Below are 25,404 nucleotides of genomic sequence, written 5' to 3'. Positions count from 1 at the left end.
AATTTTCAACAGTAAGCAAAGAGTATTTTGGTGCCCCCCCCCCCAAACAATCACAGATATATATTTTCTGTTCATCATGGGAGTTCTGTGTGCCATATTTGGTTCAATTCCAAATATGTGGAGTTCAGAATGCTCTTTGATTGTAGGTGAACTATACATCCCAGTAACTACAACTTGCATATGTCAAGGTCTATTTTCCCCCAAGAGCGCCTCAAGCCCGCCCCTGGGCAAAATCAACTATACTGCAAATGCTTACTTTGCGTAATGAGTTGAGCCGCCCCGGTTGTTGTGTGCTTCAAGTAATTTTCAATATATGGCAACACAAAGGCAAACCTATCATGGGGTTTTTGAGACATAATTTGTTCAGAGGAGGCATGTTTTTCACTCACACTAAAATAACATGACATGACTACCAGTGGGTTTCCATGTTTAAACAGGGATTTAAACCCTGGTCTCCAGAGTCATAGTCTAACACTCAAATCGAGTCAGCGTCATAGTCTAACACAAGAATAGCTTATATATTATATTAAGTCAAGAAACATAGCAAGCATACAGAGTATGTTGTATGTTGTGTGCTTAATTTACTCTTTTAGATTTTTGGCAGTTTTTTCTGTTATTTAGTTTTATAACACATACAACATACATTACATATCCTGGACTCATCGCTGGGCTTGGAACTCCAGGTTTCAGCTGTGGCCAGGGGAGCTTTCGCACAATTAAAACTTGTGTGCCAACTGTGCCCGTATCTTGGGAGGTTGGACTTGGCCATGGTAGTCCATGCTCTGGTTACATCCTGAATAGATTACTGCAATGCCCTCAACATATGGTTGCCTCTGAAGACTGTTCAGAAGCTTCAGTTAGTCAAATGTTCAGCAGCAAGGTTGCTCACGGGAGTAGGGTACCAAGAGCGCACAACACCCTTGCTACACCAGCTCCACTGGCTGCCTATCAGCTTCCGAGCACAATTCAAAGTGTTGGCTTTGGCCTATACAGCCCTTAACTGTTCTGGCCCAGTTTACATCCCACTACAAGTCACCTAGGACCAAATGTATCTCCCGCTACAAGTCACCTAGGACCTTAAGATTGTCAGAGAAGGGCTGCTCTCAGTCCCTCCACCATCACAATTCCACTTGGTGGGGATGAGAGACAGGGCCTTCTCTGTGGAGGCCCCTCAGCTATGGAATTCCCACCCAAATGAAATCAGATCTACTCTATCTCTCGTGTCCTTCTGAAAAAAAAGTGAAATCCTGGCTCTGGGATCAGGCCTTTGTGGACTAGACTGACTTGCTGGCAAAACTATGGTTTTAATAGACTATGATGGACTGCTTTTAGGATGACGACTGAATTCAGTGATGTGTTTTAATATTTTTATATTGTTTTTATACTGTTTTTATTATATTATGTATATTTATGCTTTTCTTATTGTAGGCACTGTGCTGTGCCAGTTATTAGACACTCCTCGGAGGTGAGATAGGACGGGATATAAATGCCCTAAATAAATAAATGAATGAATAAATAATTTACTATATAGTATAGTTACTAATTATAGTTACTAATTATAGTTACTATAATTCTGCAGAGTTCATTGTAAAATGGCTTATGGGGGTCATAAGGAGTGATAAGGTATTTTACTTTATACTAACAGACATACCTTTAGAAGTTTTGATTTAGCAACGGTAAGCACTCCAAGCACAGCCTTCACATCTGGAGTCTTAAGCTGGTCCAACAAGTAATTAAATTTAGAGAGTCGCTTTTTCCAGTGATCCAGCTCTGCTCGTGGTCCAAGGTCATCTGCTTCTTTTCGCAATTGGCTATTTTCAGCAATGACCTGTGATTTATTCAGAGTTGTCAGCCATCAAAGACAACAGTAGCCACTTTTTTAAGAGTAGTAATAAGGAATGTGTGGGCAAGTATATCTTTTCTAAAGATAACTTGTATCATGCCTCATCACTGGCTATGCAACCTCAGAATGATGGACATTAGAAGCTACCAGAATGGGAGGACCATACACTTCTTGTACCTTACAAAAATGTGATACTATTTGAGTTGCTGGGTTTGCAGTATTGATGTCCTGAATGTAGTTGCCATGTCTTTAATGCTAAATAAACCAGGAAAAGATTTTTTTTTCTTTTGGTCTGTTAGGGGTGTAGTGTCCAAATTTCATGTCAATTTGTCCAGTGGTTTTTGAGTTATGTTAATCCCACAAGCGAACATTACATTTTTATTTATATAGATATATCATTTTTTCTTTTTCTTTTTTATCTCTTCCTTTTCATTTTTTATATTTCTCGCTTTCCTATAATTGTATTGTTCTCTCGCTTTCCATGTAAAAGAACTCATCTCTTTTTCCTTTTTTCTTCTTTCTTTGCTTAGAACTTTTTATTCCTAATAAAAATTGATTAAAAAATGAAGCAGAAGGAGGTCTGAGCCTTTCTCCTGTCCTTGATCCTCCAATGCAAATCATCCCCTTGATCCATAATTAGTTGCATAAAAGAAAACATAAAGGGAAACACGTCTGTTCGTTTTCTCTTCCACACCTAGAAATATCTCTAGAGAGGTATGATTTGAATTAGAGTAGGTGAGAAAAGGATTAGGCTCTTTCACCTTCATTCAATGCTATGTCTTCAGTCCAAATCACAAGCACACCAGAAAGGCTTTTAGAAAGAGAAAATTATATATGGAGACCAGTTACATATCTTCCACATAACACTTAAGATGGCCCTTGCCATAAAGAAAATGTAGTTTAAAGTAAACAAAACATATTTTATGGTCAAAACTTCACTTCACTGGACAGGTGAAGAAAGAAATATTGCAAAGACTTGCAAGTCTACAGATTCCATGGTCAATTGCAATACTAATCACCTGCTCAATTTGCTTAATCCACACTTTCATGCAAGCTTCAATTCGTTCCAGAGTCTCTGTGCTGTTTGCTGCAATCAGGTAGTCTGCAGGTCCTTTCAAGGTTTTCAAATCATAGGTATCACACTCCTTCAAATTTACCTGGACAATATTTTAAGCAGTTATTGTTCTAAGTAGTCTTTATTATGATAATCACTTAAGAAATCATGATACATATATTCAGTCCAGACCATTGCTTCTTAAACTATGGGACCCAACCCCAAATGGGATCCCCTTAGCTCAGTGCTGCTTGCTGGCAATGCTTACACAAATCTGTTAGCAGCAACATGCGGTGCTTACGGTGGACTCTGTAGAATATGCCTGAGGCAAATCTTAGCAAGTTCTGCAAATGATTATTTATTTTGAGTAAATTGCTGATTTTACATATTTATATACCTGTATACCTGGAGTCATATAAATATTTCTCAGGCAGAAAGGGGTCATGAGTAGAAAAAGTTTGAGAAGCCATGATCTAGGGGCCTGTCCAGACAGGACCTTTATTGTGGTAATTCTGGACAGTCCCGAATTAATTCACTACAAACCAGGAAGACCCCGGTTTGTAGCAAATTGATTTGAAAGTGGATTTATTCCACGTCTTCTTGGAAGGCGCAGGATAAATCCACTATTTCCAGTGTCTGGACTCCAGAATACTGCAATCCAGACAATATTCCCACAGTTTACTGGGCTAAATAAGCCCGATAAACTATGGGAATACCCACCCACCCCTTCCCACCCACCCCTTCCCCCAGACCCCTTAAAAAAGTAATAAAAACTTACCAACCGTCAATTAAAAGCCTCAGCAGCCTCTTCCTGGCCTTTGACCTGTGGGGACCCGCAAGGTTCTATTCTTTCCCCCATGCCTTTTAATATCTACATGAAACTGCTGGGCAAGGTCATCCGGAGTTTTGGAGTTCATTGTCATCTCTATGCAGATGACACACAACTCTATTACTCCTTCTCACCAAAATCCAAGGAAGCCCCTCGGGTCCTGGACCAGTGCTTGGCTGCCTTGATGGGCTGAATGAGGGCAAACAGGTTGAAATTGAATCCTGACAAGACAGAGGTCCTCAAGGTCAGTCGCTCAACCAAACGGGGTATAGGGTGGCAACCTGTGTTTGACGGGGTTACATTCCCCTTGAAGACACAGGTCTGCAGTCTGGGGGTCCTCCTGGACTCAGTGCTGACGCTTGATGCTCAGGTGTTGGCGGTGGCTGGGAGGGCCTTTGCACTGTTAAAACTTGTGTGCCAGTTGCGACCGTATCTCAAGAAGTCTGACTTGATCATGGTGATCCATGCCTTAGTTACCTCAAGATTGGACTACTGTAATGCATTCTATGTAGGGCCGCCATTGAAGATGGTTTGGAAACTACAGCTGGTGCAAAGGTCGGTGAGCAGATTGCTAACTGGAGCAAGTTACAGAGAGCGGTCAACCCTCCTGTTTAAACAGCTCCACTGGCTGCTGATAAGTTTCTGGTCCCAATTCAAGGTGCAGGTTATTACCTATAAAGCTCTAAAGGATTCAGGACCTGCCTATCTGCATGACCTCCTCCTCCCCTACGAGCCCACATGGACTCTAAGATCTTCCGGGGATGCCAATGTCTCGCTCCCGCCCCTATCTTAGGCGCGTTTGGTGGGGACGAGGGAGAGGGCATTCTCGGTGGTGGCCCCTCATCTCTGGAACTCCCTGCCTAGGGAAATTAGGCTGGCCCCTTCCCTATCCACTTTCTGTAAGGAATTAAAGACGTTGATGTTTTGTTGTGCTTTTCCTGACTGACACCTCCTATGAAAAGGATCTGTATCATGACCTGAATCATGACCTGAATCTGAATTCCTATATTATGCCACTATATATTTTTTAAGTTTAAGTTGAACTGATCCTGTTTAATTGCTCTGTTTCCATGCTATTTCCAATCCTATTATACGTTTCTATACACCTTATTGAACCCCTATTTTTCAACCAGTTCACGTAGTGGCCACTTTTCTCCTCCTCCAAAATTAGCTTGTTAATGCTTGATGCTTGTTTATTATTGTTATGCTGTTTTATCCTGTTTTAATTTGCTTTTGTTTTGCTTTAAATTGTATTTTGCCTGGGCTTGGCCCCATGTAAGCTGCCCCGAGTCCCTTCGAGGAGATGGAGGCGGGGTAGAAAAATAAAGTTCTTCTTCTCCTCTTGGTGTATAGAAATGACGCGCCAGGAGAGCGGGGGGAGGGGGGAGCAATTGTGGACAGGCCCCCAGGAAAATCCGTGTTATTTTAATTCTCCTGGGATAAAGGCCTGTCTGGATTCAGCCTAGATTACATGTCTCATAAATTTTGAAACATACACCATGCCAGATATGACTTTTGGCAGTTGTAGCCAAAACATTTTAAGATCGGCAAATTGAATACCTTTCTACAGAGCTTGTTGTCTACACAAAACCTTTGGTTACATGGCCAAAACAGAGTGGACTTATCACTCAACTGCTTTGAGAAGTCTACATAACACAGAGATGAAGTTGCAAAAGAAGCACTAAACTTAGTCATTAATGCAGTATCACACCAGAGCAACCAGCCATATGACCAGAAATGAAGTGGCCAGCAAGCCTCTGCTAGGGAGCTGCTTGTTGGCAATGACACAGTGGTGGCAGTGGCGCCAATGTGCCTTTGTGCCAGCTGGCCATATGAACTGCCAAAGGGCTCTGGGGACACATCACAACACCTCTGGAGCACTTTAAACCAAAATTAATCTAGTAAGTACATTTCAAGATAACATCTTATAAATAACTGCGTATCAACCTGGGACATAATGGAGGGACAAATGTAAAATGCTTATGGACTTCTCATGGGTATTTGATTTGCCATTTGATAACCTAAAAGTATTCTCACATGTGGGCATGTAGGCCTACCTTCTCCAACAGACTCTGCTGAGCTCCTGAAAGGACACTAACAAATCCCTCTAGAGAAGCAAGAAAATCCTGTTTGACATTCATTCCTTTCCGAGGGCCACTCAACTCTCCCCAGCCATAGTTCATAGTCTTCAGAGCTGGTATGAAGATATCTGATAGCAAGTGCTGCACACTGTTTAGCAAACCACCATGAGTTGTATCCATCATATTGAAAACCACTTCCTGGCAACCAAATAGCAAAAAGCATTGTTAGTTGTTAATCTGGCCATGTAGCCCAATATTAGAACCAATATTGAACCTAATATGTAGAATCACAACCCAGCATATTAACAATGATAGCAGACTATTATTATCATTCATTTTTACAAATAATAATAAAAACTTGTATCACAAATGTCTGATATGTATTCTGTTTTTATATATATATTTCTAAAATAAATCAATACATTTATAATACAGCAGACATCTAATATCCAAAACACATAATCTCTCCCCGCCATTAATCTCGTTATATCTACTATAAATTCCACTCTTATATGTACATTTCTATCATTCACCTCAGTGCTCTCCTCTCCCTGAGCCACTTTTGTATTCTCTGTCCAAAATTGCATTTTCTCTTGTAAAGGTAACTTTCCATCCTTTTTTTTATAATACTCTTTCCCCAGATTTTATCAAAATCATTTTTTCCATTTTTTTCACTTTTAACTTACATATCAACTTATGGTTTATTGCCAATTTCCATAATTCCTTATACCACTCTCCAATTTGTATATTTCCCTTTTCCAGTTCCTGTCTATAAGCAGCTACTGTTAATAGGTTGGATATTGCATCTTTTTCTTCTTTTTTGCAATTGTTTACATAATAAACATATATATATATATGCATGTGTGTGTGTGTGTGTGTGTATCAAAGGAACACTAGGACTCCTTTCCATTTTAAAATTTTCATGATATCTTCTGTCACTCTAAATACTCTCCCTCCAAAATTGCTTACATATTTACCATGCCACCACATATGTATATATGTTCCCATTTCTTAACATCCTCTCCAGCAGTTTTTTTGAGTATTTTTTTAATATTAGCTATTTTTACTGGAGTTAGATACATTTTCATTTCAATTTATGATATTTTTCTTTAATACATATTGATAAGTTTTTAAAATGTCTTTGTTCCCATAATTGTGTCCACTCCATATCACTTATTTTCTTCCCATATCTCTCTGAGAATGTTCTTTGCTTTTTCTTTTTTTATTTCAACTATTATCTTATACATTTTACTAGTTATTCCTTTTAGATGTTTATGTTCTTCTATATCTCTTCCATTTTGTACTATTTGCTCAAATTGGGTGAGTTTACTTCCATTTCTATTATGTTTTAACCAATTCTTTAACCATTGCTCTAATTGTATACAGTGGAATCACAATAATTTTATTTCTCTAAATTCCTCGATCATCATTTCCTTCTTCATGCCAACATTTGTCTCCTATTTTATCTAAGTTTTTCCCTTAGTTTTTTATCCATTATATTTTTAAATTCTTTGGGAATTTCCTTTCCATTATAATTGGGATTATTATTCAGTCTTATGTCATTTACTATATTTGTTCCATATTTCTAATATATGTATTATGTTATTAGTGGCAAGAATGCTCATAACTAAGGAATGGAAATATGGTAAGGAAGTGGATCTTCTCACATAATGAAGGATTTATCACTAAATTAAAAATATAAGATCTAATATTAAATGAAAAATCAATAGCTAAATGTAAAGTTCTCAAAGACTAGAACAGACTTGCTTGTTGTTAGTAGTAGTAATAGTGGTACCCTGCTTTTCTTTCTGGATTGAGACTGAAAGCAGTTAAAATATGGCAGTTATTTATTACTTTTGTAAAGAATACAACTAATATCACAAGATCACCAGCATAAATCATAAATCTTGAGACTCTACATTTGGAAGAATGAAGATTCATTATTCTTCTAAGAGGAAAGAAAAATATATTTAGATTGCTCTGAAAAGTAAATTATATATTGGGTGGGTTGTTGTAGGTTGGTCAGTTGAAACATTCACACCTAGCTCCAGCAGACAAGAGTCCTTTGTCTCACCCTGGTCATTCCACAGATATATAAACCCTTTTTCCTAGTTCCAACAGACCTCACTACCTCTGAGGATGCTTGCCATAGATGCAGGCAAAATGTCAGGAGAAAATGCGTCTAGATCATGGCCATACAGCCCGAAAAAACCTACAACAACCCAGTGATTCCGGCCATGAAAGCCTTCGACTATATATTGGGTATTTTGATCATAATCCTTTTAATCATATTGTGGTGGATTTTTGTATAATATTTTGCACTGTTTTGTTGATATAAATTAAGTTTAAAAAAATTAAAATCTGGTCATGGTGTCTCTTGGTGCTTTTTAAATGAATGCATGTGTCTTTAAGATTGAAGCTTCAAATCGTGAGATTAAGTGTACGGTCCTAAAATGGTTTGCTCCAGAAACTGTAACGCTGGCAGGACTTGAATGGATAGGAAAGTTATCACATATGCAATTATTTTTTATTAAGTGCCCATCTTTTGATGAGCAAGATAACAGAGACATGATAGGTCCCACAGAGATTCCACATGACCCAGAGTCAAAGGATGCCTGCATCACATAGAATACTTACACGGTGAATATTCTCTGCAGTGATTGCTTTGGAAGGGTTCGTTCTAATGAAGAACACACATATGCCAGTTAAAGCAACATCATTTCCTTCTGTCACAAATAATTTATGTTTTTTGTTCTTAGCAGGGTGAGAGTTAATGCCTGCTGAGCTTCCAAGTCCTGCAATATTTAGGAGAAACAGAGAAAAGTTCTGTTATCTAGAATCCTACCTACCCTGTCCACTTTCCCCGAAAACCTAAAAACATGGTTGTTCCGCTGTGCCTTTGACTAGGCAAAAATTGGCCCAATGTTACCTAAGTTCCGGCACTTTAGCATGGCCCTCCGCTCTACAATCCCAACATTTAAATGCCCAAAGACATTATCCTTGCCTTTCTGAATTTTGTACTTTCCCTTAGCTCTATCTAGGAATTTTGCACAAACTCAGAGCCCTCTGAACTCAGCACTGTTTTTATGATGTTATGTTTTATTGTGATATGTTTTTATTTGGTTTTGTTTTGATTCTATCTTATTGTATTATGTTTTTAACTCTCTGCTCCCTTTGTAAGCCGCCCTAAGGGAGATGGAGGCGGGGTATAAAAATAAAGGGATTATCATTATTATTATTATTATTATTATTATTATTATTATTATTATTATTATTATTAGAAACACAACAAGTCCACAGCAGACAAGATCACTCTGCTGGCTGTTGTACTGGATCACACATCGGACACTTTCCAAGTGTCTCGGACTGGGCGATGTATCGGCGAATAATGTGTGCAGATCCCAGTAGGGTGGCCTTCTGAAGCTGGCAGATGGTAATTTTGTCAGCGCCGATTGTGTTTAAGTACAGGCCAAAGTCTTTAGACACTGCACCCAGTGTGCTGATCACCACTGGGACCATCTTGACTGGCTTGTGCCAGAGTCTTTGCAGTTCAATCTTTAAATCCTCATATCGTGTCAGCTTTTCCGGTTGTTTTCTTCAATCATGCTGTCACCTGGGATTGCAAGATCGACAATCCATACTTTGTTTTTTAACACGATCGTGAGGTCAGGAGTATTGTGCTCCAAAACTCTGTCAGTCTGAATTCAGAGTCCCAGAGTAGTTTGACATGTTCATTTTCTGTAACTTTTTTCAGCTTCTGAACCCACCAGTTCTTTGTTGCAGACAGATGGTATTTGTGGCACAAGTTCCAATTAATCATCTGAGCAATGCTGTTATGCCTCTGCTTGTAGTCTGTCTGTGCGATCTTCTTGCAGCAGCTGAGGATGTGATCTATTGTTTCATCTGCTTTCTTGCAGAGTCTACACTTGGGATCTGTCACTGACTTCTCTATTCTGGCTTTGTTCTAATGGCTTGTTATTGGGCTGCCAGAATCAGGCCCTCTGTCTCCTTTTTCAAAGTTCCATTTGTGAGCCACATCCATGCTTTTTCTTTGTCAATTTGGCAAATTATTATTATTATTATTATTATTATTATTATTATTATTATCCTGAATAGTATGTTTGCACAGACCAGGGACTGATATGCACATGTTTTCACAGTTAATGCTCCCCATATAATGTACATGAACATGTACATTACATGCCTCCACAGCTTTACATCATGAACACATGTCCAGTGAAGTCATTTGCCTACCTGTTTCAAATCCCTCCATGTCTTGATAGTAGAACATGACATGACGAAAGCCACCAACAGTAAAGAATTTATCAATACGCTCAATCTGTCAAAAGAAAAGTGATCAAAATCTTTCAAAGTTTCATACTTAGTTTCTCTGGAGTACATACAACAACATGTCAAACACCTATCAGATGGCACCATTTCTAAATATTAATGCACATCAACCTGCACATGATCTCAATAGATTAATAGTATAATTGGGTCTAATGCAATTAATATACTCTCCACTTGCCTCATGTTCCAATGCAGGTAAGTATCTCCCCAACAGAAATAAATAAATAGGACATTTGAACGGGTGGTCTCCATATAAGTATGTAAATCAGGAAGCAAACAATTCCAAAACATTTCCAAAGCCAGAAATGAAAGGAGAATGAAGTGAAAGCGGAAGCATTTGCCTTTTTTTTGTGTGTTTGTGTGTTATATGATTGTAAATTGTAAAGGCACTACATGTTTGCCTATGTATGTAAATGCTGTAATCTTCTCTGAGTGACCATAGGGGAGAAGAGCGGAATATAAAAAAGTGTATTATTATTATTATTATTATTATTATTATTATTATTATTATTTTACTGACACAAAAACACAATATGTCACAGCAAATGAGATCTATATGCTGGATTTTGTATCACAAAATCACAAGTCGAACACTTCCCAAGCGTCTACGACTGTGTGATGTATTTTCGAATGATGCGTGCAGATCCAAGTAAGGTGGCCTTTTGCAGCTGACAGATCATGATTTTGTCCATGTTTATTTTTTTCCAAATGCTGGCTGAGGTCTTTTGGCATGGCACCCAGTGTGCCGATGACCACTGGGACCACCTGTACTAGTTTATGCCAGAGCCTTTGCAGTTCGATTTCGTCTTCTCCTCCTCCTCCTCCTCCTCCTCCTCCTCCTCCTCCTCCTTATTATTATTATTATATTCAGATCTGTGTAACTGAGCCATGTCTTTGAATGTGGTCATTCAAATATTAAAGGAATGGTTAATACTGTAAATTTGAATAAATGGCTTGCAATGCTACCATTATTCACTGATGCTGCAGTTCTACTTCTGTCTACCCAAGTAGACAATGTCCAGTGTCATTTATGGAACGAAATATGGCTTTCTAATCCCCACATACACCAGTAGGATTAGCTTGTCATGTTCATTTTCTCATTTGGAATATCTGTCCTGTTTGAAAACTTTGAAAAGCATAATAGTATTTTGTGGAGTACTAATTTATAAATAACACTATATCGCATGTTGGACTTGTTCAAGGCAGACAGCTTTCTAACCAGTGAAAAATGATGTGATGTTCTATGACAGCTAGCAAGTACATGTTGTGAGAAGATTGTACAGTGACTCTTTGCTGCGATATTTCTGTTTGACAGCTTTGTTTGTTGTTATGGCTTTAGCTACCATGCGATTTTAGTAAAGGTAAAGGTTCCCCTGACATTAAGTCTAGTTATGTCCAACTCTGAGGGTTGGTGCTCATCTTCATTTCTAAGTCAAAGATTCAGCGCTGTCCATAGACACCTCCAAGGTCATGTGGCCAGCATGACAGCATGGAGCACCGTTACCTTCCTGCAGAAGCGGTACATATTGATCTACTCACATTTGAATGTTTACAAACTGCTAAGTTGGCAGAAGCTGGGCCTAACAGCGGGAGCTAACCCTGCTCCCCGGATTCTAACTGCCGACTTTTCGGTCAGCAAGTTCAGCAGCTCAGCGGTTTAACCCTCTGCACCACCAGTACAGGGAAAATTAGTTATTATTTTCTCTATATTTTAAAAGGGAGGGAACCTTCCAAAGAGATAAACCTCTCAGTTTGAAGCAAAGAGTTATCGTTGGAGCATTGCTCATAACAGCAAGGAATTTAAACCAGAGATCAACACATGCAAGCTCAAAAAAGAGGTACACTGATGGCCCCTTGTTGTGCCAGCTCCACCGGCTCACTCTACGTCCCGCCTCGCAGTTTAAAATCATCCAGGGAGGGCCTGTTCTCACTCTTGCCAGTGTCACAAATGCAGCTGACGGGGACGAGAAACAGGGCCTTCTCTGCTGTGGCCCCCCGCCTATGGAGCTCGCTTCCCACCAAGGTAAGATCAGCTTCATCCCTCTTGTCTTTTAGGAAGAAATTGAAGTCGTGGTTCTGGGACCAGGCCTTTGGGCAGCAGACATAAATAGCACTTTGGATATGGAATTTGACTGGAATTTGACTGGATATGGCTGTTAATACTGTTTTTATTGTTTTTAATGAATGTACTATTTATCATTTTAATTGTTATTATATTGCTTTGTTATATGTAATGGCATCAAATTGCTGCCAAATGTAAGCCATCCTGAGTCCCCTTCGAGGGTTGAGAAGGAATGGGGTAGAAATACCGGAAATAAATAAATAAATAAATAAATAAATAAATAAATAAATCTTTACTCTTGTCTAACACCATGTCTACCCCAAGTGAGCATATAAGTGTGCTACAACCTTTGATTCCCCAAATAAAATACTCTTTAGTTCAAGGATGTAGATAATTCACGGTGCAGGTTCTTACCTACAAAGCCCTGAACGGTTTGGGAACCGCCTACTTGCGTGACCGCATTTCTGTTTAAAAACCCACACGATCTCTTCGATCATCTGGAGAGGCCCTGCTCTCACTCCCGCCCCCTTTGCAGGCACAATTGGTGGGGATGAGGGAGAGGGCCTTCTCTATGGTGGCCCCCCGACTCTGGAACTCTCTGCCTAAAGATATCTCTTTGGCAGTCTTTAGGAGGAATTTGAAAATGTGGCTGTTCCAGTGTGCCTTCCCTGAATAAAGGAAATAATGCCAGATCTGATAAATTTCTTTCTATATGTCAAAGGTTCTGAAATTTGGTGAGGTAACAGTGGTGAAAGTTTGAAAGTTTTCTTAGAGTTCTGAAATGTTCATTAACAAAACTTTAGAAAAACACTTTAGAAACACCTTAGAAACAAAGCACCAGCACTCCCTAGTTTTGTAAGTACTTTAGGCCCATTTAGAACCATGGATCACACATGTCCCATATATATGTGTGTGTGTGTGTGTGTGTGTGTGTGTGTGTGTGTTTGTATGTGCGCACGCGCATGCATCATAATGCTACAAAAATAACTTTGGAATCTATTAATTTCTTACAATCTCTAGGCAATGCTGGTTTCAGAAACATTGGTGTTCTTTCCTCACAGTGATGTTACTATGTCACTTTATTTGGTTGGTTTTGTAGCACTATTGTGCATGAAATCCTGACCAGAGGGACTATTCTCAGATCTCAATGATACTCTCCAGTCCAAAAAATCCCTATCGCAACAGATCGTTTTTGATTTATGGCTTCTGAAATAACATGCCTTCACAACATACCTGATTTCCTTCAAGAATTGCATCTTCCACTTCTGCCTTTTCGAGATCCACACAGGAAGCAATGATGGAGAATATATAATCATGTCTTCCATCCAGATGTGCTCGCTTGGCCTCTTTCTCTTCCTTTAACTTTTGCTGTAGAGGCAAAGTCTGTGTTATTACTTTATAGGGAGCTTCAAAGATTATTGTAAATAAACCTGGAAAAACTAAATACTGGTCCTGATCATCATGGAAGGGTAGGTGTGGTGGGAAAAAGTAAATATTCACAGATTTGTGTTGTAATCCTACAAGCATTGGTTTAAGAGTCATCCTTTGAACACGTCTGGCAGGATTTACCTCCAAATAAATGTGCATGCTCCAGAAAATAATGCCTGACTGCTCACTGGAGGGAAGGATATTAGAGGCAAAGATGAAGTACTTTGGCCACATAATTACAAGGCAGGAAAGCTTGGAGAAAATAATGATGCTGGGGGAAATGAAGGAAAAAGGAAGAGGGGCCGACCAAGAGCAAGATGGATGGAGGTTATCCTTGAAGTGACTGGCTTGATCTTGAAGGAACTGGACATGGGCATGGCCAACAGGGAGCTCTGGCGTGTACCCCATTGCGCCGGCCGAACCAGTTTTAATTATGTTTTGATGTATTGCCGTTGTTTTGCTTAATTGTTTTTTGATTTGCTTTGTTTGTTGTTGTGTTAAGTTTCTATTGTATTGTGTTTTGAGGTTTCGGCCTGTGTAAGCCGCATCGAGTCCTTCGGGAGATCTAGCGGGGTATAAATAAAGTTAATAATAATAATAATAATAATAATAATAGGTCATGGACAGACTGAATGAATAAACAGCAACAACAAATATACATGCAATCGGGATGTAAAGCTGTGAAGAAAATACAGGAAGTGGAGAAAACAAAGTAATTGTAAAAAGTATATTAATAATAATAATAATAATAATATCTAATAATATTCAAAAAATTATTTGATTATTTTCAAGTTTTCTTAATTCAAGAAGTGTAAGCATATTACATCTGGTTAAACCATGTACAGGCAGTCTTCAAGTTACAAACAAGATAGGTTCTGTAGTTTTGTTCTTAAGTTGAATTTGTCAATTGGAACAGGTACATTTTTAAGTGTAACACAAACACCAGGGGTGGGGTACTTTGGATAGCATGGGTAAAGGTAAAGATTTTCCCCTGACATCAAGTCCAGTCGTGTCCGACTCTGGTGGTTGGTGCTCATTTCAATTTCTAAGCCAAAGACCCAGCGTTGTTCGTAGATACCTCCAAGGTCATGTGGCCAGCATCACTGCATGGAGCGCCGTTACCTTCCCGCCGGAGCGGTACCTATTGATCTACTCGCATTTGCATGTTTTCAAACTGCTATGTTGGCAGAAGCTGGGGCTAACAGCAGGAGTTCACGCCGCTCCCCAGAATCAAACCTGTGAACTTTTGTCAGCAAGTTCAGCAGCTTAGCAGTCTAACCCACTGCGCCACCGGAGCCTTCATAGGAATAGCACAGGGAAGGTTTAACACCACTGTGTGAACTGGATTTTGTCGAAGAAACAAAGATTGGTGATAAAGCATCAGTGGAGACACTTTTTCCCCATGATAACTCTAGAAAAAACTATGATAGATTTGACTTAGAGTTACTTTATGACAGAAATGACCTAAAGATGTATAACAATTAGACATATTTTATAACACCTACTCTTCAACATATCTGGACATGACTGTGAATGAAAATTATAATACTTAGCATTCAACAGCCCACTCATCTTCAAAGACAACATGTAAAAAAAATGAGCAATCTGCAAAAGGAGGTTTGGAAAAATGGCTACTGAATCTGAGGTTTTCTGAATCTTCCCACTCAAGATAACATATTGCTGTGGATGTGGCAAAGCGTACACCACAAGTCTTCATACTAAGGCCTGCAGGCTGGATGCAACCCTCCAAGGTAATTTACCCGGCCCCGATCCTAAACCTTAGATTTAGTGCTGCCCTAAGTCTGAAATGACTTGAAGGCACACAACAATTCTAATTAACTTGACTATCCCATCAGCCAAAAGTCGATCCACACTTCCTGTTGAAATACTGGTAAGTTTATGATCATCAACATTGTTCTTCTTTTTAAATATTGTTTTGTTCTTTCATGTTTTTTGCACTACAAATAATATATGTTCTGTGTGCATAGGATTTCATTCATTTTTTTTCAAACTATAGTCCAGCCCCCCGACAGTCTGAGAAACCATGAACGAGCCCATTGTTGAATAAGTTGGATGATCTCTGGCATACACCAACCAAGAAAGTGAAAGGGTAGAAGGGGAATAGAGGTTTAGATCCTGCACTATATACATTGTATATACTTCCAGCAGTCACTAGCCAATCCCTCTCCAATGCCAGAAATACAGCTTAATGGTGTAACATTAGAAAATGTTGACCATTTCCACTACCTTGGTAGCCACCTCTCCACAAAAGTCAACATTGACACTGAAATACAACACTGCTTGAGCTCTGCGAGTGCAGCTTTTTTCCGAATGAAGCAGAGAGTGTTTGAGGACCTGGACATCCGTAGGGATACCAAGGTGCTTGTTTATAAAGCTATTGTCCTCTCAACCCTGCTTTATCCCTGAGAGATGTGGACAGTCTACAGACGTCACATGCAACTCCTGGAACGATTCCACCAGCGCTGCTTTTGGAAAATCCTGCAAATCTTTTGGGAAAACAGGTGGACAAAGCATGCTGGAAGAAGCAAAGACCACCAGCATTGAAGCAATGGTCCTCCGCCATCAACTCCTCTGGACCAGCCACATTGTCCAGATGCCCGACCACCATCTCCCAAAGCAGTTGCTCTACTCCGAACTCAAGAACGGAAAACGGAATGTTGGTGGGCAGAAAAAGAGATTTAAAGATGGGCTTAAAGCCAACTTTTAAAACTCTGGCATAGACACTGAGAACTGTGAAGCCCTGGCCCTTGAGCGCTTCAGCTGGAGGTCAGCTGTGACCAGCAGTGCTGTAGAATTTGAAGAGGCGCGAATAGAGGACAAAAGAGAGAAACACGCCAAGAGAAAGGTGCATCAAGCCAATCCTGACCAAGACCGCCTTCCACCTGGAAACCAATGCCCTCACTTCGGGAGAAGATGCAGATTAAGAATAGGGCTCCACAGTCACCTACGGACTCACCAGTACCCTGATCTTAGAAGACTATTCTATTCGGACAAAGAGGGACCACCTAAGTATATACACTGTGGGGGAGATTTAGATGAAGAATAGATAGCTCTCTGAAGATTATTTCAGTGCAACCTCTCATCATAACCAGTGGTGAAAGACAGTGGGAGTTAAAGTCGAACAGAATCTAGACGACCACGTTTCCCACCTCAGGACACATAAAACCATGTTTGCTTGGTCAATGACAAAGCAGTATAGACAGGTTTGCAACTCCGAAACAAACTGAGATATAAATTAGATTCCAAACTTCATTCCCCAATGATGGATTGTTTGGCTTTTCAAAGGCTTCTCCCCGTGGGGTTAGAAAACAAAGTCAATGATTCAACAAAGCAAACTGAATGACTGAGAGATCTCATTTCACCCTGGCAGCAAATTTCTTTCAAACAGTTTCACAAAAACAGCAGCCAAAGCTGCTAAGCAACAGGTTACCCAAGCTGCTGCAAACAAAACACAACCGAGGGGTCATGCCAGTTTCTGAATTCAGGATATCAGTTTCAGTTGCGGCCACAGCGTATGTTCAGAAAATTAGCTGGGAAAATTAGGAGCCCTTCCCTTTTACCATTTTCAAAAAGATGAGAAGGGGACAAAAAAGTAAGAATAAACACCCCATGTATAAAATTGGTCAGGCAAGCTTATTTATTTTATTGTGTATTTACTTTATAATTTAAAACAAAGTGAATACAAAAATTAAAAACAAGATTTTTTCATGTTTTCATACTTTAACCCCTGGCCAGGTTACATCTGCCACACTGTAGTCAATATTGTATTGGTGGTACAGTCAGCCTGTTATAGCTATAGATTTATAATCCACAAATTGTAAATATTCACACATATTGCCAAAAGGCAAACCTTGATTTTGCTATTTTATATCATGGATATTAGGGCTGGGTAACAACGGAAAAAATTTGTTTCTAAACTCGTTTCATTTTTAGGGGGTCCATTGCGTTTTGTTTTTTAAAAGAATTCCGAATTTTTTCTTTAAATTTTTTTGTTATTTACGAAATTTTGTAAATTTTGAATTGATTCGTTAATGGCGGACGCGATTGTGCAATACGCTAAAAAAACCTCCAAATGGGACAGGAGGAACTTCTGAAGCTTCCCTCTCCCTCTGTTGTTGACTGTTGGTGTGATAACTTATTTTTTTATCACTGATAAAACAAACAACAACTATAAAACTTGCACCAGACATACGGAAATAATAACGAAACAATTTCGAAACGATTTCGAAACGATTTCGAAACGATTTCGAAACGATTTCGAACCAATTACGAACCATTTACGAACCAATTACGAAATAAATTGAAAAATTCGTTTCGATTTCTAGTTGCTCCTGCATGGCTCAATATCGGATCGTAAGCTAATTTAAATACGAATCAATAACGAATTACGAAATTAACGAACAAAACCGCCCAGCCCTAATGGATATCATTCTACCACATTATTGTATGTAATGGGAGTTTAACATCTACAGATTTTGGTATCCACATGAGCAGCCCTGGAACCAGACCCTGGCAAATACCCAGACTCCATTATAATCTATATAAATAAAAATGTAATGTTCGTTTGTGGGATTAACATAACTCAAAGACCACTGGATGAGTTGACACCAAATTTGGACGCAATGCACATATCAAGCCAACAAGTGACCATCACTCACAAAAACACTGAAAAACACAGTAGAAGGAGGGAAGGTTGGCCACAGCAACACGTGGCAGGTACAGCTAGTCTATATAAATAAAAATGTAATGTTCGTTTGTGGGATTAACATAACTCAAAAACCATTGGACGAATTGACGCCAAATTTGGACACAATACATCTATTAGGCCAACAAGTGACCATCACTCATAAAAACACTGAAAAACACAGCAGAAGAAACCTAAAAATAAAAAAAAACATTACAACACATGCACAAAACACATATATACACATACACACACATATATACATACACACACATATATACACACACACAAAACACATATACACTGACTGGGCCACAGCAATGCATGGCAGAGGAAGGCTAGTGTATTAGTAAAAGGTAAAGGTTTATCCTGGCATTAAGTTTAGTCGTGTCTGACTCTGCAGGGTGATGCTCATCTCCATTTCTAGGCCAAAGAGCCGGCATTGTCCATAGACACCTCCAAGGTCATGTGGCCAGCATGACTGCATGGAGTGCTGTAAGTGTAATCCTGGCTGTGGGATCAAGCATTCGCAGATTAGACTTACTTGCTGGGAAACATACGGTTTTAATGGACTATGATGGACTGTTTTTAGGATGACGACTTAAATCGGTGAATTGTTTTAATATTTTTATATAGTTTTATTATAATATGTATATTTATGCTTGTTTTACTCTGTGCTGTGCTGTGCCAGTTGGTAGCCACCCTGAGTCCCTCTGTGGAGTTTGAGATAGGATAGGATACAAATGTCCTAAATAAATAAATAAATACCTTCCTGCAGAAGAAGTACCTATTAGTCGACTCACATTTGCATGTTTTCGAACTGCTAGGTTGGCATAAGCTAGACCTAACAGCAGGAGCTCACCCTGCTCCTCTGATTCAAACCACCAACTTTTTGGTCAGCAAGTTCAGCAGCTCAGTGGTTTAATTCACTGTGCCACCAGGAGATTTAAGTGTAAATCCAAAAGTAGAAGGGCCTGGATGTGTTCTTCCTGGGGAACAAGAGACTGAGGGTCCTTCCAGATAGGCCCTATATTCCAAGATCAGATCCCAGGTTTTCTGCCTTAAACTGGACTATACTGCCGTATAATCTGGGATAAACAGAAAACCTGGGATCAGATCCTGAGATATAGGGCCTGTCTGGAAGGGCCCTGAGTGAGGACATCCCTCAGTCTTCCTTTTCGAACACCTTGAAGTCTGTCAAAAGCAGGCTAACTACTGCTTTTCTGCTACTGTCCCAGAGGACAAGGCTATATGGGCTTACATTACAGAAGTGTGTATCATAATTTGTGAGAGCAAACAGTGAATCCAATTACATCCAAAGGAAATGGCTTCTCTCTTGCTGGAGCTCTTCAAAGAAAACATTGACGCGATATGGGATTACACATCCTGTAAAGCACCCTCCAATTTTGATTCTAGGATGGCCACAGAGGTTTGTAAGAAGGCACCAACTTTGTCCTTTTGTTTGTCCTCAACAACTGAATTCCAAAGCACGGCACTTCTTTTTCATTTACCTGCCCCAACTAATATATCTTCAAAGATTTTATAAGGGGCTATGGTGGCAAAACTGCTGAAGGTTGGCAGTTTGAATCCACAAGATGGGGTGAGCTCTCATCTGTCAGCTCCAGCTTCCCGTAAAGTGACATGAGAGGAGCCTCCCACCGGATGGTAACTCATACAGACATCCCCTAGGCAACTCTTTAACACCAGAAGCGACTTGCAGTTTCTCAAGTCGTTTTAGACACGATAAAAATAGATTTTATTAAACTGATTGATCTAATATTTTAACAATTTGAAATAATTACACAGGCAGAGACTGCCACTCCCCAATGAAAGCAGTGAAACAAAAAGTCATCCATCATGAAATAAGTAGCAGGATGGTATCGGATCATGAATCAAAATATATGGTATAATAAAGATTCCAATAAATACAGCTCAATTCATCATCCATATTAAATATTCAAAAATAAGCCTTCATTTATATCTAAATATCTTTTGTGAGAAGAAGTTATATTTCCAGTTGCAATTTTTGTCATCCCAAATACACCAATTGTCAGACTTTAATGGATGGAAAGTTCGCTTGGGAATAATAGAAATTACACAGTCATCATCATTTGTCACTCTTCTCAAAATGGAAAAAAGGAAGAGAGGTATTTTATAATCTCTCCTTCAGAATGCTTTGTCATAAAATACTACATTCTTGATTAAGAACAAGGGTCTGTTTCTTTTCCAGATTTCGCAAGCTAGTTTACTCCTATATTCAGCAATGCATAATGGTAATGAAAGCATATGGCATTAAGGGCACAAAAAGAGTTTAAAGCAATCCTGCAATTTTACTATTTATTCAACAGATTCTTACGTTTATTATTTTAACATCAATACTGTTCTGGCTCCTAAATTTTGAACAACAGGTACCACTAGGATCCGAGTGAGCACCAATAGAACAGAAACTTCTTTTGCATTGGGACAAATATGGAAGCGGTCATAGGTCTGTCGACAACAGGGACTCAACCAGAACATATTCTATACTAGCCGTCCCCTGCCACGCGTTGCTGTGGCCCACAGGAGGATTGTGTGTGGGAGGTTTGGCCCAATTCTATCATTGGTGGGATTCAGAATGCTCTGTGATTGTAGGTGAACTATAAATCCCAGCAACTACAACTCCCAAATGTCAAGATTGTATTTTTCCCAAACTCCTCCAGTGTTCACATTTGGGCATATTGAGTATTTGTGTAGAGTTTGGCCCGGATCCATCATTGTTTGAGTCCACAGTGATCTTTGGATGTAGGTGAACTACAACTCCAAAATCAAAGGACACTGCCCACCAAACCCTTCCAGTATTTTCTGTTGGCCATGGGAGTTCTGTGTGCCAAGTTTGGTTCAATTCGATCATTGGTGGGGTTCAGAATGCTTTTTGATTGTAGGTGAACTATAAATCCCAGCAACTACAACTCCCAAATGACAAAATCAATTTTTTTGAGTGAAGGACATACATTGGGTTGTTAGGTGTCTTGTGTCCAAATTTGGTGTCAATTCGTCCAGTGGTTTTTGAGTTCTATTAATCCCACAAACGAACATTACATTTTTATTTATATAGATGTTGTGCTATAATTGAACCACTGGCATATGGAGGTGGCAGATAGATCTACAACAATAGCCCATATTGCAGCATTTCTCAACCTGGGGGTTGGGAACCCTGGGGCAAGGGTGGTGAGGGGATGTCAGAGAGGTCACCAAAGACCATCAGAAAACATAGTGTGAGAAGTTTGGCCCAGTTCTATCACTGGTGGGATTCAGAATGCTCTTTGACTGTAAGTGGACTATACATCCCAGCAACTACAACTCTCAAATGTCAAGGTCTATTTTCCCCAAATACCACCAGTGTTCACATTTGGGCATATTGAGTATTTGTGCCAAATTTGTGCCAGATCTATTATTATTTGAGTCCACAGTGCTCTCCGGATGTAGGTGAACTACAATTCCAAAACTCAAGGTCAATGCCCAACAAACCCTTCCAGTATTTTCTGTTGGTCATGGGAGTTTTGTGTGCCAAGATTGGTTCAATTCCATCACTGGTGGAGTTCAGAATGCTTTTAGATTGTAGGTTAACAATAAATCCCAGCAACAACTTCCAAATGACAAAATCAATCCTCGCCCACCCACCCCCAGCAGTATTCAACTCCAAAACTCAAGGTCAATGCCCACCAAACCCTTCCAATATTTTCTGTTGGTCATGGGAGTTCTGTATGCCAAGATTGGTTCAATTCCATCGTTAGTGGAGTTCAAAATGTTCTTAGAGTGTAGGTTAACTATAAATCCCAGCAACTACAACTTCCAAATGGCAAAATCAATCCTATCCCCCCCAACCCCAGCAGTATTCAAATTTGGGCATATAGAGTATTTGTACCAAATTTGGTCCAGTGAGTGAAAATACATCCTGCATATCAGATATTTACATTATGATTCACAACAGTAGCAAAATTACAGTTATGAAATTGCATTGAAAATAACTGTATGGTTGGAGGTCACCACAACATGAGGAATGGCGTTAAGAGGTTGTGGCATTAGGAAGGTTCAGAAACACTGCCATATAGCTGTGTATCTTCAAAGACTATAAAGATGCATTCTTTGGCTAAAATAAGGGGAAATCAGGCTGTAGAATTTGAAGGTCTTATAAAACCCACACCTACATCTGATCATTGTCCCCTGACTCTTACCTTTAAAACTCTGCTAATGCTTTGTTTCCAAAGCTGCCGTTTTCCACTTCTGAACATTTTACAAACTAAAGCGCAAAATCTGGAACAAACTTTATTTTAAGCCAGTGCGATTGGCATGTTCTGAATCCTTGGTGCAGAGCGAGCTCTTGCAAACATAGGTACCAAGAAATTCAGTTTAGATTCCTTAGTGAACTCATGCATAAGCTAAAAGAGAACAGAGTCGCCTTCTGTTCCACAACTCAAGAGTTTGAGCTATGGAAACAAATCCAGCCTAGCTTTGGTGTTGTTATGGGAATGCTGACTTATGCAACTCCTATGTGAGATTTGCATATCAGGATTAGCTGTCAATGTGCCAGCACGCTTTTTGAAGAATGTGTCATCTTCAGAATTGTTTATTCTTTGGATCATGAACAAACAGTGTTTTGCTGTTTCAGACCAAATCGTGTAACGGATATAGAAAAGTGTTGAATTTGTCACATTTGAGCTGTAGCATGTTGTCAAAAATATAGTTCTATGAGGAAGACCCCAATCCTGACTTGGAAACGTTACGTTTGGGCCACAATTCCCAGAATCCTTCTGACGCTGTGGCTAATTGTCAATCTAACTCAAGATTCAGAGGTCTACCTTCTTTTCAGTGCATACATTATTTAATACCTCCGTAATATTATACTTTGTTTCCTCAGGTCTCTCTACTGACAACCAATACGATTTTTGTCTCACTTCCTTCTCCAACCTTGTGGAACTCCTCCCTTACTCCAATTCATAGTATATGTCCTGCTGTCCTGTTACTTCCTCGTTGTTACCTAGCTCCCTTGTCTTTTTCCACAACACAACTCTCCAAAAAGTCATAGAATCATATAATCAAAGAGTTGGAAGAGACTTCATGGGCCATCCAGTCCAACCCCTTGCCAAGAAGCAGGAATATTGCATTCAAATCACCCCTGACAGATGGCCATCCAGGTTCTGTTTAAAAGCTTCCAAAGTAGGAGCCTCCACCACACTCCGGTGCAAAGAGTTCCACTGCTGAATGGCTCTCAGAGTCAGGAAGTTCTTCCTCATGTTCAGATGGAATCTCCTTTCTTGTAGTTTGAAGCCATTGTTCCGCGTCCTAGTCTCCAGGGAAGCAGAAAACAAGCTTGCTCCCTCCTCCCTGTGGCTTCCTCTCACATATTTATACATGGCTATCATATTTCTTCTCAGCCTTCTCTTCTGAAGGCTAAACATGCCCAGCTCCTTAAGCCGCTCCTCATAGGGCTTGTTCTCCAGGCCCTTGATCATTTTAGTCGCCCTCCTCTGGACACATTCCAGCTTGTCAATATCTCTCTTGAATTGTGGTGCCCAGAATTGGAGACAATATTCCAGATGTGGTCTAACCAATGCGGAATAGAGGGGAAGCATTACTTCCCTAGATCTAGACACTATGCTCCTATTGATGCAGGCCAAAATCCCATTGGCTTTTTTTGCCGCCACATCACATTGGCGGCAAAAAGTGCCATTATCCACCTTGTTGCATCCCCTGATCATATTCACTTTGACTCTGTCAAATTGCCTCACTTTGTTTTCCTATTTTCTAAAAGTTTTTTTCCCAGTGCAAACTTAAATCCCCAAATTGAAAGCATTTATTTATTTCAAAAGCTTGGATTGCAAACATTTACAGTTTTGTTCTCCCTCAGGAATCGAAATGTTCACAAGTTTTCCATGCATCTCACCAGCTCAGTCAACCAGAGCCAGGGGCCCTAATCTTACACTTGTTTGGCTAAGAATTGTACATTGGCAGTATTTAGAGAGTCGTTTTGCAAACATGGAGAGAAACGAATAGCCCTTATGTTTAGGCAGAAAAAATTAAACAAGCTCATGCTGTGCAGTGCTATGATAATACTGCGCCTGAATGAACAGCTCACAGAAATTAAAGTTAGCATTTGCTTTAAAAACATATAGCCCTGAGGACGCTGAATACAAAATTCACTGAGATACTTGAAAAGATGTAGTTCCTCTTGCAATGTAAAATGCCAAAAGTAGTGTTGTGGTGCCTTCAAGTGGCCAAGACTGTAAAATGTGTTCCAGTGAACTCCAGTTTGTATGGGAAAGTATTTGGAGTAGGAGGTGGAGAAGGGCAATCCTCTTTGCAGACAGTTTAATATAATTATTTAATACTCATTAATGACATGAAAGGTCTTCCAGAGCATCAATACAGACATAGGTAGAAAAAGATTGTGCCAATAAATACAAAGAAACATTTGGAAGCACATGGAACAGAGAGTATAGTATTTTTGTCAAGAAAAAGTCACACTTAGAAAATTGGTGTCTTATCTATGAGGAATCATCCCCTTCATTAAGTAAAGTAGTGAAAAGCAAGAACCTACCACCTCATCAGATTGACTTGTTTCCCCGTCCAATGACAGTTCAGACTCATTTCAGTGATGGAGAGGCACGAAGCCCATCACATGACATCAAACTATTTTCGGCTGTCTTGGGTTCCCATCCATCATTGAAATGAGCCCAAAGGAGAGAACTCCTACCATGAGTGAGTAACTGTTTTGTGAGCAGCTACTGCAATTTGATCTGTTCTTTAAGGCTAAAAATACGTGGTATGGGAAGTATCCAGTTTCATTGCTGCAAAGCCAGAAAGAGCTGCTGCAGACAGAGAGCAATGGAGAGCATGTTTGGCTGGCAGAGTCAGCAGAGAAAAAAAAGAAAAAGGACCTCTTCATATGAGTGTTTTTCGATGGTGGTGACAGAGTTTTGGCAGTTCTGCCACAGAGCCCAACAGCGCTCATCACACTCCAGAGAAGTACTTCTGGGTCAGCTCTAGGGCCAAACTGCCAAAAAAAAAAACCC

The 25,404-nt window shown here is 39.7% G+C and overlaps 1 protein-coding gene across 1 annotated transcript in view; it reads right to left on the bottom strand.

Annotated features, from left to right (window-relative positions):
- Positions 1–25,404, bottom strand: part of DNAH5 (dynein axonemal heavy chain 5) — a 209,979-nt gene that overhangs the window by 172,349 nt on the left and 12,226 nt on the right. The window contains exons 2-7 of the mRNA XM_067467539.1: positions 13,453–13,587; positions 10,062–10,146; positions 8,445–8,602; positions 5,784–6,005; positions 2,863–3,000; positions 1,652–1,828 (exon numbers count right to left, since the gene is read on the bottom strand). Of these exons, the coding sequence (XP_067323640.1) occupies positions 1,652–1,828; positions 2,863–3,000; positions 5,784–6,005; positions 8,445–8,602; positions 10,062–10,146; positions 13,453–13,587 (915 nt within the window). The remainder of the gene's footprint in view (positions 1–1,651; positions 1,829–2,862; positions 3,001–5,783; positions 6,006–8,444; positions 8,603–10,061; positions 10,147–13,452; positions 13,588–25,404) is intronic.

This window comes from Anolis sagrei, chromosome 4 (assembly GCF_037176765.1).
Source record: "Anolis sagrei isolate rAnoSag1 chromosome 4, rAnoSag1.mat, whole genome shotgun sequence".
NCBI lineage: Eukaryota > Metazoa > Chordata > Lepidosauria > Squamata > Dactyloidae > Anolis > Anolis sagrei.
This window is presented reverse-complemented; position numbering and strand designations above follow the sequence as displayed.